Source organism: Pelobates fuscus, chromosome 10, assembly GCF_036172605.1.
Source record: "Pelobates fuscus isolate aPelFus1 chromosome 10, aPelFus1.pri, whole genome shotgun sequence".
Classification (NCBI taxonomy): domain Eukaryota; kingdom Metazoa; phylum Chordata; class Amphibia; order Anura; family Pelobatidae; genus Pelobates; species Pelobates fuscus.
In genome coordinates, this window is record NC_086326.1 from 21,490,193 (window position 1) to 21,506,850 (window position 16,658).

General features: G+C 38.0%; 1 protein-coding gene across 1 annotated transcript; it reads right to left on the reverse strand.

The window, feature by feature from the left end:
• Nucleotides 1-665: 665 nt before the first annotated feature.
• ANKRD2 (ankyrin repeat domain 2) lies at nucleotides 666-14,831 on the reverse strand. The gene is made up of 9 exons (XM_063434928.1): nucleotides 14,678-14,831; nucleotides 13,135-13,242; nucleotides 12,168-12,329; nucleotides 11,283-11,390; nucleotides 8,823-8,921; nucleotides 6,908-7,006; nucleotides 5,444-5,542; nucleotides 4,615-4,713; nucleotides 666-1,727 (listed from the first exon to the last, which is right to left on the reverse strand). Exons 1-9 carry the CDS (start codon nucleotides 14,744-14,746, stop codon nucleotides 1,617-1,619), a joined length of 954 nt encoding a protein of 317 aa, XP_063290998.1. The 5' UTR covers nucleotides 14,747-14,831; the 3' UTR covers nucleotides 666-1,616.
• Between the last annotated feature and the right edge of the window lie 1,827 nt (nucleotides 14,832-16,658).

Here is a 16,658-nt window from a genome sequence, read left to right on the forward strand (position 1 = left end):
ATACAAACTATAAACGCTATAGTGTGCCCTGTCTCTTGCTACACACAGGCCACCCTCTTCTTTCGTACTTAAATTTTTTTTTTAAATAATGTTTTACTTATGCCTTTGGCGCTGCTAACCTCTTCGCCTCCGATGACGTCACGGAGGAGGCATGGTATCCACAGCCGATGTCTAATCCAATGCTCTTTAAAGGGGAGCATTGGTGGACCTAATGCGCATGTGTGACAAGTGCTGCGTGCGCATTCACATTTCCCAACTGGAAAACATTGAATCAATACATTCCTATGTCACGTTTTACTTGGTCAGTGACGTGGAAGTGCCTCTAGTGGCTGTCATACTGACCGCCACTAGAAATGGACTTTACCCTGCAATGCAAAAAAAAAACTGCAGTGTTTAACATTGCAGGGTTAAAAAGACAGGAAATCTGCATCCAGACCAATTCATTGAGATTAAGTGATCTCAGTACCTTTAGGGACTTATTAAGAATGTTAAAAGCACCATAACCTCTACAGCAGGCTATAGATGGTTGTTTTTGTTTTGTTTTTTACCATGAGCCCTCTGGTGCTTTACTATGGTAAGTAGTCAAACCATTTTTTAATAGTTTCATTGAGAATTTGAAGTGAATTCAGATGGCAGCAGCTGTGAGGGACAAAGTAAGCAATAAATCCAGGAGGAGACAGAGTCGCTTTAATGATTTCATTATCACCGGTACATAACAGAACAGAGAGAGTTTAATCACCAGGGAACGTTTTTCTTTGTGTTAATTACTTGTGTTGTGTACCCTCCACTTTCTGTTGAAGTGGGCAGATCTTTGACAGTAGCTTCAGTTCTAATATGAATTCATATTCATATTATGTGATAGACGTAATAGAAAAGAGGAACATTAGGATAGAAAAGAGATTTGGCCCAAAATAGGGAGGGACTGTCCCTCCTAAAAAGGGACACTTGGAAGGTATGCAATATTTGAGGCACGTGCTATCCATCCATACCACCAGATCCAAGTGCTTATTTCTAATATTTCATTATATTCACTCTATCATTCCTGTAATTTTTCTTATAATTGTCCGATTTATAGTTAAATCCCCCCTCTCATAATATTGTAAAGCGCTATGTAATCTGTTGGCGCTATATAAATGGCAATAATAATAATAATAATAATAATTTTCTCAAATAAATATTGTTACTTTAGAAAAAGAAAATCGCTATGACTTAGGGACTGATATTCCAATGTAGAAAGCAAGATACTGAATGAATTTATCTATACACAAGGTCAGTTCTCTATTTACTACCATTTTCTTTAAATATGTATATATAATATTGTATAATACAATGATACATCCTATTTTACAGAAATCTAGACAGTCTGCATTTAAAAAAATAATAAAATACTTTACAGTCAATCACTTTCAGATGTTTCTTTTCCAGTGCTTAATATACTAAGGGGGTTTATTCTCGAAAATTGGGAACTGTGGGCATTTTAAAAAGTCCTACGTGTTTTAGACCAAAATAGCTGCATTGGAAAAACCCGGCTCTTTTGGCTTAGAATTTGCAATTACTTCATGTGTTCCCACAATTCCCTGTTTAGTGAATTCACCCTCCGGGATTCACAGAGATTTTCACGGTTCCGCTTCACATTTCTTTTCTGTGCCTTTCTCTGTCCTTTTCGCCAGTGCCTCTTTTGTATCTGCTTGCCATTGTTGTACCAAATCTGTGGGGGTTTTACCATTCTGCAATGGGCACAGAGATGCACGTTAATAACATAATGTTTAGAAAATTATTATTTAAAGCGGCACTGCCACCGTTTGGGGACTTTGCCAAATTCACAAAGTCCCCCCGATGGTGACATCGCTGCAGGTGGTCCGGGTTGCAGGGGGTGCACGTAACAGTGTGTTTACTTACATGAACCTGTCCCTCGCCGGTGCCTCCATCTTGATCCAGTGGGGATCTCTTCTGCGCCAATGTCACTTCTGTACTCTATGCATGCGCGAGAGTACAGCATTGAGGTCTATGGGGGGGATCACGCGAGAATATAGCTCTGCTTTTGTGTCAAAGAGGAGAAATAGAGAGACAAAGTAGTCTGTACCTTGTCTCTGTATATATCCTGACTAAGCAGGAAATTCTATTAAATTCCATCACAGTCATACTGAGTATTTCATAGATTCTATCTTTATGAAATACTCATTTTTCAGGGGGGTGACAGCGCTGCATTAACCATGCTCTTTCTCAACAAAGTTACAAAATAATGCAAAAATAGAAAAAAGCAAAACAAGCCAGTAGCATGTGGTGCTGGATTCTCCTGGAATAGTAAGAGTTAACTCTGCTTACTGAATCCCAGATTTCCCATAGACTTCGGTGGAGGAACTGCTACTTGGTAAGTAGTGTAGACATGGAATCTGCTAAGAGAATTCAGCCGCACCTTAACGTGTAATGGACCATGGCACCCACTGGAAAATTTAAATGCCCAGGAAGATTTACAAGCAGGTCTCTGCAGCAACGTAGTTATAGCGGATTTACCCATTATATTAAAGAGATACTACAAGCATCAAAACAAGTTTAGTTTAATGAAGCAGCTCCGGCAGTCTCACTGTTCAATTATCTGCCATTTAGGAGTTAAATCATGTTTACAGAGGTCTAGTCAAACCCCCTGCATGTGCATTACACAGCCTTCCTAAACACTTCCTGTAAAGTGAGATCTAATGTTTAACTTACCTTTATTGCACAGTCTGTTAACTCTAGAATTTCTTATCACCTGCTCTGTTAATAGCTTTCTAGATCCTGCACGAGCCTCATGTGTAAGGTTAAAGTTCAATTTACATACCGGAGATCGATACTGAGGCACTTACTAAACGCGGCCAAGTCCCTGATCCCTCTACACTGGAAACAGGAACACCCACCCACGATAAAAGAATGGACACGCAGGGTGGAAGACATCAGGATAGCAGAGGCAAAAATAGCAGAATCCCAAGGGAAACATGACAAACATGTGGAAAGGTGGACGCCGTGGATATTACACGGCATGTAAGTGCAGGAAGCCGATGAGAAACACTGAGACGGGAGACGGGGCGATCGTCGGGGGGGCGGGCCCGGTCGCACTGAGGAGGAAGGCAGATAAACTCCCCTTCCCGTTTTTCCCCATCCCCACCCCTACCGTAACACCCTCCAACCTCCCTGTACCACCCCAGGGCACTCACGACCGCAATGGGAGCCGACGGCACAGGGAGCTCACCTATCGGATCTGAAAGCAGAACAGGACTGCCTGACAACAGGACACCAACCCCCTACACACTGGAAGGGACCGAGGAACACACACGGGGACACACTAAGAACATACAGGAGCTGACACCACACGCAGAAGGAGAGAGGGAAACACGACACAGTCACAAACACTCATGAACACGGACAAATCATCACGCGGTGTTATAATCGCAACAGACAAACGCTGGAACAGACAACACACACAGGAACGGCAACCACAGCTCACAACCACAAGGTGACAGACAGGAAAATCGGCGCACTCCTCTAGGAGTCCACTGACGGCCTGATTTCATACATACCTGACCACTAGTAATGAACCTAGACGAGCGCATAGTGAATCCGAACACGACAGCGCACAACGCAGTAATCTAGGAAACCTACGAGTCTAAGCCCACACTTCACTTCCCACAGACGCAGGCGTAGACACCACACATGGAGCCGAACTGTTCCCGACACACATAGCACAGCTTACGATCTCAAGGCATTTATATAATCGACGAATGTTCATAGCTGTCATGTGCCTTCATGACGGATTACGAGATGAGTGTATACACGAAATAGGACCTGCGAGTCCAATAAACAATGGCTTGACATAAACTAACAATGAACCACGAGCAGCCATGTTATCCAGTAATAATTCTCACATGTTATGTAACCTGAAAAATGTATATGCCATATAGGACCTGCGAGTCCAAATAGTTGTTATATTGCAATTGAAAGCAAAAGAAAAAACCTTTCAATAAATTCATATTTACAAAAAAAAAAAGTTCAATTTATAGAGCAGGGGAAAAAAATGTCTAAAGCAAGTAAACATCTGATTGAAAATTAAACCAATTTTTTTCCCCATGCAGGCGTTGTCAGCCATATCCAGGGGAGGTGTGTATAGGGCTGCATAAACAGAAGCAAAAGTATTGTAACTCCCAAATGGTAGATAATTGAGCAGTGAGACTTCAGGGACATGATCTATACACAAAACCTGCTTCAGTAAGCTAAAGTTGTTTTGATGCCTATAGTATCCCTTTAAACTAAATGTAGCACGTGAAAATTGTTTGCTTTATCTCCAATTTACAGCAGAGCCAACAGACATTTTTTAGGACCAGATTTAACAGTTCAGTGTACTTTTATCAGAATGTTGGTTCAGGGTGAATAAACCTCCTAATATGAATAAAGTACAAGAACACAAAGGAAGCTCAACAGCAATATGGACCCTCAGTCAAACTGAGGTGGGTTTTTTTCACATAAATAATCCAGTTCGTGTGGTGACTTTGTTTGTCTCTGCTCTTCCCAGTGAAGGACCCACGGTCAGTGCCCAATAACCCTTGTGGTCAGTCTGCCTACAACTACACACAGGATACTTACCATATTTTTGGTCATCATGTTTGCTCCATATAGAATAAGCATTTTGATAATTTTGTAGCGATTCAGTCTGACAGCATCATGGAGAGCCGTGTCACCTTCCTGTAAACATAAATACACAAATCTTCCATTAATTCAAAATCTACAGTAATGGCACAAAATAGTAGAAGACAATCCTATGAATTTCTAGCATAATAAAAAGGCAGATAAATGAATTCTCCTTTTTTTTTGTCAAACTGTTTCCAAAGAGTTTAATAAGAACCAGGTCATTCTCAAAGCCCACCCACTCCTGATATCGCAATAAGTACATTTCCTTATTATCAGTACATAATATATGTAAAAGGTAAAACCAGTGATTAGGCCACACATATAGGATGGAGGGTTGTTGTGGGCTTAAAAAGTAATGTGTTAAAATTAGAAGTTAACTCCAGACTAAAAACTCCCTTTAAATGGGAATTCCAAAAATGTTGTTGTAATAAAACGAGCAGCGGCAAAAATAGTTGATCTTGACTTTGAACACCAACCAGCCACATTACCCATGTTTTGACTCTGCCAGGTATAGAACCTACAGCTCTGAGGTTTCGATTGATGCAATATCTGGCACAGTAGCCAGCTTATCTATTTCACTAGTTAACTTTACAGAAATGTTAACGTCCCTGAATATCAATCTATGTACTAAACTGTTGATTTGTTCTTAATGTATGAGCTGGCAAAGTATGCTGCTTCAATAAAAATACACGTTCCATTTCATGACATATAAGGGGGTTCTGGAGTATAGCTTTGTTTTTGGAGAGCGATTTAAAGGGAATCAGGAAGAAATTCTTAGCCGTACCCTGTCTTTGGAGTTTATATCCACTCCGGTTGCAATCAAGTGCTCCACAATGTCAGCACGACCAGTTCTTGTGGCAACATGTAAAGGAGTGCTTAGAAGCTAAAAAATTAAATCGAAATGGTTACAACGAAACAATAAATGCAGAATACAGCTTGAGCGATGTGATAAGCAGAAAATACAAAATGTCTGGTTCTAAACCCCACCAATATACAACCTAGATTTGGGACAAAGAAATAATCAAAGGAAATTGTCTAGGCCTATATTTACAGTGGCATGCTAGCTAGCTACCCTTGTCCTCAATAATAATATAGAAAATAATCCAGGCACTGCAGAAGAATTCCAAAGTAGAGGCAATTTTTATTGGAACAAGAAACCAAAAAGCAACGTTTTGACCCCTAAGGGCCTTTGTCAAAAGGGGTTGAAACGTTGCTTTTTGGTTTCTTGTTCCAATAAAAATTGCCTCTTCTTTGGAAATCACTGGAGTGCCTGGATTATTTTCTATATTCAATTCTACAATTGGTCCTTTTTGGTACTGGGACTTATCCATTGGAGCACCCTGAATCCCATGACGAAGGATTGAGTGCACTTCCATCACCTACATATACCCAATAATAATATAGTCATCCCCGATGTTCCATGGCAATTGTCACTAACAACAGTAAGTGGATTCTTGGCAAATTAGGGGTGAGTCAAGAATTATTTGCGTCAAAATTCCAGCCATGGGCAAGAGCCCCTCTTTACCTGTCCTGCAAACACCAATGCTCTTTATGATATTGTGGTTATTCTGAATACATTTTATTTTGCTCCTTAAATTGTACAGTGGGTGGGATTTATCGTTTGTTGTCAATACAATGCATTCCTAAATTAAACATCAGGTATAGATCAATGGCATACTTCTTCTCCTGCTTCTTCCCCTATTTATGTGGGACGGCCCTTTGAAGCCTCCGACCCTCTTTTCTATCCTAGTCTCCCAGTTTTCTTTGAGAACAGAGTGTTTGAAATATGTAAGTAGACTAAAGTTCTAAAGTAGTAAAACTAAAGTAACAATTCAAATGCAATAAATATGTTGTAAAGTTAATTTGACTATTTAAAATACTCGTGTTTTGTCTTCAGTGACTCCAGTAGGTCATAAAGTTAAAAGCAACGTTTTCGAATGGTCCGTCCCCTGTCCACTCCTCCAGCCACAGTCTTGTAAACACAATATTAATCTAGTATTTCCGTATTAATTTAGTTAAGTTAAGCCACTATGGTGCAAAAGATTTAAATCTACAGAGTGAATTAAATGTCAGGAACTACCCAAATATCTGGAAAATGTTGTTGTTTTTTTTGTCATTTAATCTCAATTATTTTCTTACAGAATCTGACTCACGCTATAAATATGACTTGTAACGTTTTCATAACTGGTCAAATATTTAATGTATGTTAGCTTTGGTGCATTTTTATTGATATTGATATGGCTCTTACCTTATCTTTAAGATTAATTTCAGCTCCACTATCCTGAAGAAGTTTCACCACTTCCACTTTGCCCCCACGACAAGCCCAATGGATGGCTGTGCAGTCCAGCTACAAAAAGGGAGACATTCAATTCTCTTTTTACTTATCATCACCAATCATTGACGATGTTCACTTTGTTTTTTGTCAATCTGTTTTTTATTTAGGAATTAAAAATTACAGCACAGAAAAATGATCAGTGTATGCTTTTCAGGTTTGAAGACAATGGCAAACAGGTGGAAATAATATTTCCCCAATGAAGACCAATCAGGGGAGGTCTGCATCAGAAATATGCTAAGTTACTTCTTATTAAGATAACAAACTAGTGTGGATCGGATGTCTGAAATTGGTGAAATTATTGGAACAGCGTGAAGGGAAACTTGAAATTAAAGGCATTCCTGTGTCTGAAAATACGTTTAAAAACTATAATTACAATAATCGCAATATATCATGTTTTTATTATATACACTTTTAACAACTATTAGGGGATTTACCCATGAGAAAACTAACATTTGATCATCTTAGTTCTATGTTAGGGTTCTCCCCGTGTTCCACTAGATCTTGTAGGATTAAGAAACAATTAGCTGTCGTAATTGGTGGAGCATTATGGGACATAACTCCTCTCTGTATATATCTAGACAGAGTATGGACACAGCCCATAATGTCTCTAGGGGACTGCCAAGCTAGGTAGGGCGTAGCATTTCCAGTGAACTTACTTACTGTTATAGAATGATATAAAATACAAATACAAGAGTAGAGGTGGCTAGGGGTAAAATAAGGCTTTACTAGACAGTGTGGCCTTTTATATGTCTGTTTGGCTTCTAGCTAATTTTTCCCTTGCATTCCAATTGGTAGGGATGGACCTTTCTCATGTATAAAACTGCAATATTTACCCCTATTTGATCGGAAACTAAAGGACCTCATTACCTGTAACAGTAAGAGATGGGGTCAACAAGGAACTAGAGAAGATTGAAAGGGAATAAATTGTATAACCTTGAAAACAAAAATTACGAAACAAACAAAAATTTAACAAATTAAATGTTGTATCTCTACAGAGCTTGTAGGTGGTCATTTCATCCTTACCATGGTAAGTCTATTTACAATTAAATTAAAAGGTGCAATGATATTGGGTAGCTTTGAAGGGAGTAGCACTATAGCGCCAGGAATACAAACCTGTATTCCTACCAGTATAACGTCTTGGTCCCAGTGTATTGTGGTGTCCCTCCGCCCTTGTTTGCATTAAAATAAGATAAAAATAAGTTTGACTTACCATTTGTCTCCTGCAACATAATGGAGAAGGCATGGCTTCCTCTGCGATGCTCGAATCCAGTACTCCTCGTAGAGGAGAATCGCTGATCTAATATACATGGATGTTGAGTGCCACGCACCCATTCAAACTTCTCCATAGGAAAGCATTGAATTAATGATTTTCTATGGGGGCTTCCTCTTCTTGTGACCGAGTCATACTGACATTTTATTAGAAGTGGTAATGGCTATGCAATGTAAACATTAGTTTCTATAAAAAAATCAATGTTTTATATAGCAGGGTTTCAGAGGACAAGGATACTGCAGTGCTTTGAGGTGAAGTGGTCTGGGTGGCCGCAGTGTCCTTGTAAAGAACTGCTTATATAGCGTAATGGGTTGTATTCGCCATATAATTAGTTGTCTGGAGTTGACAATCAATCTTGGTCTAAATTTTGCAAGCTGTTACAATTTTCTCCTTAGATTTTTTTCTTTTGCATCACTGCTTCTTAAATCTGGTTTCATCTAAAGGCATTTCCAACCTCTGTATTCTCAAACTACTTCTGCGATTGATATACAATAAACATATAACACTAATCTCAGTGACAAAGTCTAACTTTCATTTTGTTTCTTGAATATGTCGTACCCTGTCTCTGAAGTTGACTGACGACCCGCTGTCTATTAGTTTCTTGATTATTTCGATGTGGCCTTCGAGTGATGCTCTGTGAAGTGCTGTCCTCTTGAACTATAAAACAAGATTAGCGGTTAGAATTCTTAATTCAAATGTATTTATATTGATACAGTGTCGCTGTATATTGCTGGCTGTTGTTACAGAACATGGTTAAAATCTACTCTATACTTAAAGAGACACTATAGTCACCAAAAAAAACTTTCATTTAATGAAGCAGTTTTGGTGTGTAGATCATGCCCCTGCAGTCTCACTGCTCAATTCTTTGCCATTTAGGATTTAAATTGCTCTGTTTACACAGCCCTAGTCACACCTCCCTGCATGTGACTTGCACAGCCTCCCAATACACTTCATGTAAAGAGCCATCTAATGTTTACACTAACTTTGTTGTAAATTCTGTTCAATTTAGAATTGCTTGTCTCCTGTTGTGTTAATAGCCTTCTAGATCCTGCTGGATTTACAGAACAGGAGATAAACACTTTTAATGTAAGTTACATCTGATTGAAAATGAAACCATTTTGTTTTCATGCAGGCTGTGTCAGTAACAGCCAGGGGAGGTGTAGCTAGTGGTGCATAAACAGAAACAACGTGATTTAACTCCTAAATTGCAGACAATTGAGCAGTGACACTGCAGCGGCATGATCTATACACTAAAATGGCTTAATTAAGCCAAACTTGTTTTGCTGACTATAGTGTCCCGTTAATACATTATTTTAAAAGAAACACTATAGGGTCAGGAACACAAACATGTATTTCTGACCCTATAGTGTTAAAACCACCATCAAGCCCCCCTGGTCCACCCATACCTCCCTAAATATGTAAAATCTTACATGTATTTCAGTCTGGAGCTGCTGCCTTTGCATCTGAACTGCAGCTGACTTCTGACATCATCAGAAGTGTTGCTCTGAGCCAATCACAATGTTTCCCCATAGGATTGGCTGAGACTGACAAAGAGGCAGATCAGGGGCAGAGCCAGCATGATTCAAACACAGCCCTGGCCAATCAGCATCTCCTCCTAGAGATACATTGAATTTCAGTGTTCAGTGTCTGCATGCATAGGGAGAAGATACTAAATGTTTGGATGCATTTTAGGCAGCCATGACCCAGGAAGGATCTCTAACAGCCATCTGAGGAGTGGCCAGTGAAGTTATCACTAGGCTGTAATGCAAACACTGCATTTTCTCTGAAAAGACAGTGTTTACTGCAAAAAGCCTGAAGGGAATGATTCTACTCACCAGAACAAATACAATAAAACGTAGTTGTTCTGGTGACTATAGTGTCCCTATAAGTAAAGTTTATTTTGGTATCTACATATTAGGACAGATGATCTAATGTCCACTATTTTATCGGACATCTGATAACACATTTACCCAACCTTGCATGTTCTGGTCTAAAACAATGTTAAATGAGCATTTTAGAAAAATATATATATATCTTTTTAAGTGTTTAGATTTAAGGCTGATAGAGTAACCGTCCTGAACATGCGGCACATGTTCTACAAACTCAGTGATCTGACAATCCAGAGAAGCATGGAATTCTATGTTTCTTTATGAGAAGCAGTGCATGTTCACCCAGCTTCCAGTGTCAGCATAACTTGCATTCTAACACAAGACAAAATAGATTCAATTATTCAATCTATTTTAATCCAAAGTCCCTACTGGGTCACTGATTGACAGCTACTAGACGTGCGGGGTTTGCAAAAATGTAATCAGTTCCACTTCTCAGCAAATGTACTGCTTTCAAGTCCAAGGTTGCAAGGATGGTATATATGTTCCAAAATCACTTCATTAAGATTAAGATAACTAGAATATCTTTTTAAACAAAAATACATTGTCTGTGACTGTTTCAGGGATTTACTCAAGGGAACATGGAGGGGGTAAAAAACATATATTTTTATTTTTTATTTTCTTAACTAAGTAGTTATAGCTTTTGCAACCTTGCAAAGTAGCAGAAATTATTGCATATTGTTGAATGTTATTTTTCCATGATAGTCCCCTAATAAACTTCCTTAGTTTGGTATAAGCAATGTCCTTATCTGTCAAAACACTTTGCGAAAATCTCTAATATGTCAGTTAAACCAGTGGCAACAGACCTTACCAGTCACATGTACTCGTGTAATCTTTTTATTAATGTGTCGAAAAACAACATTAAATTAAGTCTCTAACAAACAGATCATTTTCTTTTACTACACTTGGGAATGTGTGAAGTCCCTCAGCAGGTTCTAATCTGGTCACCAGTAACCTTTAGTGATAATGCTGTATGTCATTACATAATCGAACCAAGAAACATGCCTTGGAGTGAGAGACCCCATCTCAGACTACAAAATGGAATTCCTTCTGGTGTCCAAGAAAACCTCGGACCACATACTGTCAGACCCAAGCCAAGCAGAATATCCCAGGGCACTATTTTTAGGCTTACCTCATCACAAGTGTCTGGAGATCCACTGTCTTCCAAGTACTTTTCAATTATATTCATCTTGCCTTCAACTGCAGCCTTGAGAAACGCTTCGGGACTGACCGGTCCTGTCTAAAGTGCAAGCAGTGACATATAAAATAGAAGTGTCCATACGTAGACAACATAACAAGAAGTCCATGTGTATACTCATTCATCTTATTCTAATGGCATTTTATTTTAATGGATTTCTGCTTATAATTTCTCCAATCCAAGTTCAGTTATACATACACAGATCTATACAAAATAAGCAAGAATATAGTGCATATTTTCCGTTTTTTAATATAATCTAATACCGTGTTCTGTGTAGTGTTCTACGTTTGCCACATAACCATATTTTTAGTAAGTCAGAACTATACGTTTTTTTATAATTCAAACTGTAAGAAAAAGGCATTTAAATTGGGGTTTTAGATTTTATAGGCCAAATTTTAAAGTAAAATCAGATTTGCCCAGCCAGTACATAGCAGATTAAGTAAAGAGTGACCATAGGCAGCCGCCTAGGGCCCAGGAGGTAGATAGGTGTCCCAGAAGCATGAATTTGCTTGGCCCTATTTACATCTGTATGGTTTGCACTCTGGAACTGTTTCCATAAATGTTTTATTCTTTTATTCAGATTAACCCTACACATACATGTTTAAAGTCCCTCAATTTGCTACAATCTCCAAAGGTTATTCCATAATCAAACTCTTCCAGCAATGTAATAAATTCTCCGATAACATGATGTGTATGCACAATGCTGCATGAATTATTAGCTTTATTTATAAATATTGTCACAATATTGTCACAGTAATTTAAATACATGCAAAATAAGCAACTAAACGGTTTTGGCTCTTTGACGATAAAGGCACTTACAATTTCCTCTGGTTCGGGCTCGGGCTCTGGAACAATTATCTGAGACTTTCTCTTCCTCCTCTCTTGTCTCTTCTTGCGGATTTCAATGAGATTTTGGATCCCACCGACATCTATGATTTCCTTTCTTAGATCCACAGAAGTCTTCCGTACCCGTTCGTCACCCTGTGGATATACACAGTGCTTGCAACAGTTAATTTCTACCAAGAAAATATAACATGAATCTGAGCTACGAGATCTCTGTTGGTTAATGTGCCAACCAAACTGAATATTCTATTCCTGGAAGGGCATACTTAAGCTTTCATTCTTTTGGGATCAATGAAATTAGTCAATTTTATCTGGGTAATGATAAGATTTATTTATTTGATGTCAATTTAGATTTTTTGCATCCCTTTGGGAAGTAAAGGCTGTACCAAGAATGTATTGTGACAGCTATTGTAGCAGATAATACACCTCACTTACCCTACTGCTGTGCATATTTCTTAATAAACCCCCTTCGCTCCCAACCCTGTGCACACACAGGCTAAATTTAAACACAAGAGGTCATGCAGTTTATGAGTTTTATCCTTTTAAATTTGTAATTTGTTTTCAAGAATGATCAAGAATTATCCTTGCCATAGAGCCCTTATCAGAGATAGAAACTAAATAACATGTCACGGTTTTAATTTTTAACCCCTTTTAACCTTTAACCCATTGTAATCTATATACAAAATTTTAATTTGTTCTCCTTGCGCTAGTTATTTGTTACAATGTGTTTCAAATATTTATTAGTTGTTTTACTGTATTTTTGTATTTTATGTAGCAATAACTTATTAATTAGAGGGTTAAATGGTCCAAAAAAAAAAAAGGCTTCTGTATATTCCCATAATCATGCACAAAGTCGGAGGGCGAGTAAGAACTTTTAGTTTTGTTTTTGTATTTTCTGTTTTAAATGTTGGCCATCAAAAAAAAAAGTCATTAGTAATTTTACCTTGAGATTTGCAAGGTTTCGATTCACCGGTTCCTTGTGTTTCTCATCTTTTAAATGATCAGAATCTATTTCGATCACTCCTATTTTCCGAAAGCGAGGTTTCATTATCTGTATCATAAAACAATTCAATGTGTAAAAAAATTCGTAACAATGCAAAAAACATCTGCAGGAACCAGCATTACTACTATCCTGTATTTAACAAAAGTCATTTGTGTAAGTAATTCTATTTAATTAAAGTTGGCCAATACCTGATTCATCAATGGATATTTGTTCATTTAATAACTGCATTTAAAAATCTAAATATTGACTCGGCCATATAGCATGTAGCGCATATGCACCAAAAAATAATATTGAGACTATATTTACATGACATATTTTCTCTGATTGTCCCTTGTAATTGTTTCAGGACTTGAGCACAAATCCCTTTCAACTGTGTCGAACGAATAGAATACCTGTCAATTCATAACATATCGATTTGTTCGTCCATAGATTGACGAGCATTTGATTCGTTTTACACAGCTGAAAGGGATTTGTGCCCGTGTCTATTTGTTTCATTTGAATACCTTTTGCTTATCGCTCTCAGTTTTGTTATTTAGAATAAATGGAAATCTTGCTCTCTACGAATGTAATTAAACTTCGCTCAGTGAATACAAAGAGCAAATATATTTTCAAACAACTCTATTAAAAGACTAAATATTGTTAATATATTTGATTTTCAGACTCGAAGCATAACAATTAATCCACCAATTTAAAACAGAGAAGAATCATTTTTTTAAAAATCCTTCATTAGATAAAAATAGTATTGTGTATTTTTTATAAAGCTCCAGCATATTGCAATGCATAACACTGTACAATGGGGACACAAGACATTTAGTAAATAGACAATCAAATTTAGACATAACAGAGCAAGCATTAGCAAGGTCACTTCAAGTGAGTTGGCAGTATAGTCTGCAGCCGAATATTCTCATGAGCTCACTGTCTGAAGGATGACTTAACACATTACATATGTATTTATTTATAACATATTTTACATATACACGAATCTCTCTTCATAGATATCAATAGGTGGCTATAGATATACCGTACATACAGGATTACTTTAAATGACCACTGAAGGCACCCAGATCACCTCTTCTCAATGAATTAGTCTGGGTGTAGTGGTCCTTTAGTTTTTACATTGTATGTAAAACATTGTAGTTTTGTAGAACCTAGGGATAGACAAAAAATACTTTCCACTAACATCATTTTAGTCCTGTTCAGTCCATGCTATTATTACAGAAATTTCATACCGATTTCCTAAGTTAGAGAACATTTTTAGCACAAATACGTATAATCAAATAAACCTTAACTATGCTGCACATTTGGGTTTTTTCTCTATAGCTAAAAATTGTTAGCTATGGGTAGCAGGAGCTTAAAGCTGTTGATTGATAGTTCTCCAAAAGCCAAGACTTTACAAAGTCATGAATTTCTAGAATAATTTAATGTGTTAAGTCCATGCAACTGATTATTACAGCTTGCTACATTATTACACAACGGGACTCACCTCGTTTGCAGTTTCGATTTCCAACTTCTGGTCAATAAGTTCTGTGGCCCATTTCACTTCGTCCTCCATTGTCAAGATTTTATTCCAATGTTAGACCCCCCCCCCCACACAACGCAAAATCAGCTCTTCCAAGATCGATTGCAAGAAAAACTGTGGGGGGAATAAGAAAAAAATATATATATATAATTTTTTATTGCTATCTTAGATCTTTTTTTTCTTAAATTTTAACCTCAAGCTATTTTTGAAATTCTTTGCTCTGTGGAAGAACTTGTCACCCACTATTTATTTACAAAAGAAAAAAAAATGGCAACGATGAGTCTTCAGGATTCTAATCTGTCCATCTCAGCTTCAACTGACAGAGAACTTTATAGGGAGCAGGCTGGGACAGCTCCTCCCCTTTCCCTCATTCCAAACCAACAGGTGTAGTTTCCTGCACATGACCTGGGATCTTTTACCATGAGCTCACCCTGTCACATTATGTCATGTCTGTCTATCTCTGACCTTATGTCACCTTAGCAGCCTACCCTTCAAAATTGTAACGTGTTAACTTCTCAAGAAAGAAATGCTGTGTCTTGTCTTGCAGGTGCTTTAAAACCTACGGCAATGTTTAACCCTTTCATGTCCACCTGTTTGTACACAGAGTTATCCACTAAACTGTCGAGGATATTGACCAGGAAAGGGAAATTTTAAGTCACAATTGGCGGTTAAATTTTTTTAGAATTTTTGCATTTTTTTTTTCTGAAGGAAACTATCTAAGCATTTCTATATAAACCGCGTGATAACTAAAACAAAACAAAAAAGGCAGTCAGCCAACATTCTAAGCCAATCACCACCACCCCTTTGGCTCATCATGCTAATACTTCCTCTGTGGCCTGAGCAACATAGAGGGGAATGGGCTGATAACGACTAGTATTTAGCAAAAAAATAAGTGTGAAAAATGGTTTGAACAATGAATGGATGGATGGTGTCAGGGAACTCTAAAAATTGAGATGAAGCAGTTTGTTACAGTACCAATGTTTATAAAATTACGCCACATATGTAAATGGCGGTTGTAAAAAAATGGCTCTAAGTATGTATGGAAATGATTCTGTAGCTTTATCTCACACTTTTCCCTTGAATTAAAGGAACATTATATTGTTAGGAATACAAAACTGCGTTCTGAACACTATAGTGTCCCTCTGAAACCCTCCCCCCTCCCATCGTCCATCGTGTGTGTCCGATTCCCCCCCTCCCCCCCCCCCCCCCCCCAGAGGCAATAAAGGATTAAAAAACCCTTCCTACATTTACCTGATTCCAGCACCGATATGGCTTGGCGCTGGGTTGGTTTTCTCCTCCACCAATGTCAGCCAATCAGAGAAACCTAATGCGCATGTATGGCAAGTGCCGCGTTCACATTTGGTCTTCCCCATAGGAAAGCATTGCATCAATGTTTTCCTATGGGGGATTTCAACATGCTGGACGTCCTCATGCAACTCCTTAAACTGCAGTAAGTGCCTCTAGTGGCTGCCTAGTAGGCAGTTTCTCTAAAACTACAATGTTTGCAGGTGCAGGACAAAGGAGGCAGGAACATTGCACCCAGACCACTTCAGTGAGATAAAGTGGTCTGGGTGCCTATGGTGTCCTTTTAATATACTAATTAATTTTGTGCACATTGCTGTACATCTCTCACCCGCAAACCTATAGGATATTAGGGGAGCAGATATTGTCTCAGAAAACATAGCCAGTTCCTGTCTGATAGTGTTATCACTGTAGATTAGTGCTAAAATAGGGACATTTAAATATAAGAAATTAGTATTTTTTACATGTACTTTAATGCATTATCACTAAACCACATTGATAAAATTGTGTAATGTAATATTGGAAATAGAACGTTCAGTTACAAGCAACCTGGACTTTCCAGTATATTACTTCTATCTTATTTTACCAATTGTACAGCTCTACAGAATATGGCGGAGCTATATATATATATATATATATAAAA